At 32.5% G+C, this 4,210-nt stretch overlaps 1 protein-coding gene across 4 annotated transcripts; it reads right to left on the bottom strand.

The window, feature by feature from the left end:
- Nucleotides 1-406: 406 nt before the first annotated feature.
- On the bottom strand, nucleotides 407-3,332 carry LOC131643478 (cysteine synthase). Of its 4 annotated transcripts, none has more exons than XM_058913700.1 (11): nucleotides 3,109-3,332; nucleotides 2,799-2,860; nucleotides 2,595-2,704; nucleotides 2,404-2,461; nucleotides 1,979-2,242; nucleotides 1,757-1,894; nucleotides 1,573-1,624; nucleotides 1,399-1,478; nucleotides 1,142-1,201; nucleotides 901-981; nucleotides 407-750 (listed from the first exon to the last, which is right to left on the bottom strand). In XM_058913700.1, the coding sequence occupies exons 2-11, from the start codon at nucleotides 2,838-2,840 to the stop codon at nucleotides 658-660; spliced, it is 978 nt and encodes a 325-aa protein (XP_058769683.1). In that variant the 5' UTR covers nucleotides 2,841-2,860; nucleotides 3,109-3,332; the 3' UTR covers nucleotides 407-657. The 4 variants fall into 4 exon arrangements, with proteins under 4 accessions (XP_058769683.1, XP_058769685.1, XP_058769684.1 ...); XM_058913702.1 differs by having other exon boundaries at nucleotides 2,799-2,852; XM_058913701.1 differs by having other exon boundaries at nucleotides 3,141-3,332.
- Between the last annotated feature and the right edge of the window lie 878 nt (nucleotides 3,333-4,210).

Genomic DNA, 4,210 nt, shown 5'->3' with positions numbered 1-4,210 from the left:
ATTTGATAATTACCGCTTACATACCTTTTGAACAACAGTGTTAACAGATTGTGTTAACAAAGAATCTAGCGACAGAAAGATTCAACCAACATACATGCAAGTTGCAAGCTTAGAAAGATTGATATTAATTAATCAAGTTTAGAAAGATTAATATCAATTCACCAACTTGAGAGAGAGAGAGACTGAAGATTGATATTAATTCATCAAGTTTAGAAAGATTAATATCAATTCACCAACTTGAGAACTTGAGAGAGAGTGCTGAAAATAATAACTTTATTTTATTCTATTAGTATGAGTCTTATTAACCACACTAAACTATATCTATTTAAAATAGTTTATTGAAATACTTCTTCTACATATGAGTCACTATAATTATAAACATAAAAAGTTCATTTTGTCACACAAGTTAGTAGTAATGTCTTGAGGTATTTTTATTTTATAGAATCCAACAACAGAAAATTAATTTGAAACTTGAGTTTAATAGAAAACTAGTTCTTGTAGATGTTGAATACAGATTAAATACAAGAGTCTTTTGTAAAAGTAACAATTATTCTTCTCTTTAAAGTAATTCTAAATCAGAAACTCAACCCGGCTTTGCCAGTGAAAATCCATCACTTGAAATCATAACAGATTTAGATTACATCCTTCAACTAAAATTCATGGTTCAAATGTGAGGCTTTCAGCTTTCCTTCTCACCGACTCGAACAGCACAGAGGATAGATACCTCTCACCAAAGCTAGGGAAAACAACCTGCACCATATTAAAATGAAAATACCATTGTGTAAACCATAATGACTTTATCAAAATAAAAAATAAAACCTCTTTTTTCCTATACAATATTGACCGAGTACGAAAGTCAAAATTATTTTATCAAAGTTTGTATGAATTCAATAAACTTACAACAATAAGCTTTCCAGCATTTTCTGGTCTTTTTGCAATCTTAATGGCAGCTGCAGCCGCAGCTCCAGATGATATTCCAACCTAAAAGAATATTCACCGTAGAGAATCGACAAATTAATCCAATCAGAACGAGAAAATAGTACTATTGTTTTCTTAATTGTTTTACAAATTCAGATATGAATCGCGAAAGAGGATTAAGAATAGCCTCAATTTTCGGTGCTTCTAGAGGTTTATAACTTACAAATAGGCCTTCTTTAAGAGCAAGAGCCTTTGCAGTTTCTATAGCTTCATCGCTTGATATCTGCCAAATCACACATATCAGGTTTTGGTAGGAAGTGCTTTAGGAGTCCAACGGTAAGAGATAAAGGAAAGGTCGAACAAAAAAAACTATAACTCAAGTCATTAAGAGATATTTAGATATAAAATGCTATTTCTTTAAATCTTTTAAATAGATACATGACAAGGCATTATAATTTTTCAAAAAACATTGAAACTTACTTGAACTACTTCATCAAGAAGACTAACATCCAATACCCCGGGAACAAAACCAGCGCCAATCCCTTGAATCTTGTGTGGACCTGGACATTTATAATCACAATTTGTACATCAGCAACAGCTTCAAAAGTAAGTTCTTATATCAACTCTGAGGAGCAAAACAATATTACAACTTACCAGGCTTTCCTCCAGACAGTACAGGACTTTCAACTGGTTCCACGCCATACAGCTGCATTAAACAAATCATAACTATAAATCAGAACCTAATCTTTATTATCAGGAACAGAAACATGAGTTTAATTCAAAAGTTCAATTTTATCGGAAAATCACAACCAATCAAATGAATGACTTAAAATCCAACCTTGATGTTGGGGTTCTGCTCTTTAAGGTATTTCCCAGCACCTGTTATGGTACCACCAGTACCTATACCACTAACAAGTGCATCAACTTTCTCTCCTGTGCCTTTCCATATCTCTGGGCCAGTGGTTTCATAATGCACCTATAGATACAATGATAAAACAAGTGTGTCACCCAACGTTGTCAAGCATTAACTAGCAGAGTTGAAGAACAAATGAGTAGATACCTTTGGATTCGCAGGGTTGTCAAATTGTTGAAGGATATATGCATTTGGAGTCTTGGCCAATATCTCTTCCGCTTTCTGAACTGCCCCTTTCATTCCCTTTGCAGGATCTGTTAAAACCAACTCAGCCCCAAAAGATAGAAGAATGGTTCTTCTTTCAAGACTCATTGTAGTAGGCATTGTAATAATAAGCTTGTAGCCTTTTGCTGCTGCTAGGAAGGCCAATCCAATGCCTGTGTTACCGCTCGTTGCCTCAATGAGGACACTCTTCAATAACACAATACAGTCAACATGAATCAAAATAAGTACCACTGATAATATACATCAAATTAGTACTAGTAAGTGAATTTAAACAACTACTAATTTGTCAGAAACGTCATTTTCAATGGCCTATTCGATGAATGAATTCATCTGTATCGAGTACCAACCTGGCCAGGCGTAATGAGCCCCTTCTCCTCTGCATCAGTAATCATACTATAGCCAATCCTACATTTATAACGTATATCAAAGGAAAGAAAGAATCAGACGCCAACTCAAAAGCATTATGCTCGCAAAAGCAAGAACCAAAACTCAAAAAACAGATACTAGCAGCACTATTGGAAGAAACCTAAATTGTTACCTGTCTTTCACACTGGAGCATGGCTCCATCAATTCAAGTTTCGCGGCAACTCGAGCAACAGAACCATCCGCGATTCTGTTCAGATATACCAAAGGGGTTTTTCCAATCAACTATACAAATTACAAATACAAAACAAATAACAGAAATTAGTATAAATTACACAGTATGAAACATTAAAAATAAGATCAAAATACAGAAACTCACTTCTGTAACATCTTTTGCAATTCCAGACCTTTCAACCGCCATGCTACAAGCTCACTATAACACTCGAAAAAAAACAAATTATCAACATCCAAATTTGCCTTGATCCAATTGGATGCTAGAAAACCCTTAAAATTTAAGCAAAAAATAAAACATAGGGTAACAATGATCGAAATTGAGATCCTAATTTTGCTCTGAAAATTTAAAATAAATATAATTGTAAGATGCATGCATTTATACAAACAAAATGTGGACATGACAAGTGTTAACATTGATCAATTAGAATTATTCAGCGATGTATAAATTATAAAACCTGGTATAGATGTTTGATTAGAATAATGTCACCTTTTGAAAAATGACAAGAGCTTAGGACTCTGAAAAATATCAACAATTTGGGTGTATATATATAATGTGAAATTAGTTTTGAAAGTTTTGATAAACGAGTGATTAGTTTATGAACATAGACGGGTTTTTGGCTTAATAAGTTTGAGAGAAAACAAGGGTGGGTGGCTGAGATGCATGCAGTTGGATTATAGAGTTGGAAAATATTGAAATGTGATCTGAACTTTTCAAGGATGCTGATTTTGATGCCATAAATGACAAATTTTAAAACTAAAAAACTAAACTTTTATTTTTATTTAGAATTAGTAATAATTAATGTACCATGCATTGCAGACATACGGTGGGGGCATACATGAGGATTTGTTTGGATCACCTGTAATGCCTAGCATGCAGTTTTGATTTTATGACATGAACTTGTTATTACATACGATTTTTACTGTAAAAAATTATTTTGTATATTTATTAAATAATTAATGTTTCTGTCACGTTAATGTTTCTTAAAAGTAAAAAATTATTATGTAGACCAAAGTGGGTATAATATAAAAAAAATTGTGTTATATATAGTAGTTTAGATTAAAAAATTGAAAAGAATAATAAAAAGAATAGCATAATTTAAGTGAAAAAATTGTTAAAATTCGTTTTTATTTTTAAAAGAATTAAATTAAAAATTTAGATTGAGCATAATAACTATTTTTATGTTCTATTATATCGTCGCTTTTTGAAAAGCAGTCTCATTTTTTTTACTTTCATCACATTCAGTCATAAAAAAAATGATGTGACATATATATTTTTTATTTTTATATTGAGTTGGATGGTCAAGTGATTTTTTATTTTAATTTATTATTTTTAATAGGGTTGAATTGACAACCTTCCCTTTGCAACTCCAGCGCCTATCCATTAGGCTGGATGTTTTGCTTTGTGTTATCAACGAATTGAATGGTATATAATATCAAACTTGGCTATTGTTACACATAGGGGTGGAAAAACGGACCCAGGCGATTGGGCATGCCCGTTTTGCCTGCACTTTTGTGCGGGGCGGACCAAAATTTTAGATCCTCACCCTCTAATGTGAC

This window comes from Vicia villosa, linkage group LG1 (assembly GCF_029867415.1).
Source record: "Vicia villosa cultivar HV-30 ecotype Madison, WI linkage group LG1, Vvil1.0, whole genome shotgun sequence".
Taxonomy (NCBI): domain Eukaryota; kingdom Viridiplantae; phylum Streptophyta; class Magnoliopsida; order Fabales; family Fabaceae; genus Vicia; species Vicia villosa.
Note: the sequence above shows the minus strand (reverse complement) of the source record. Positions and strands in the feature narration are given on the sequence as shown.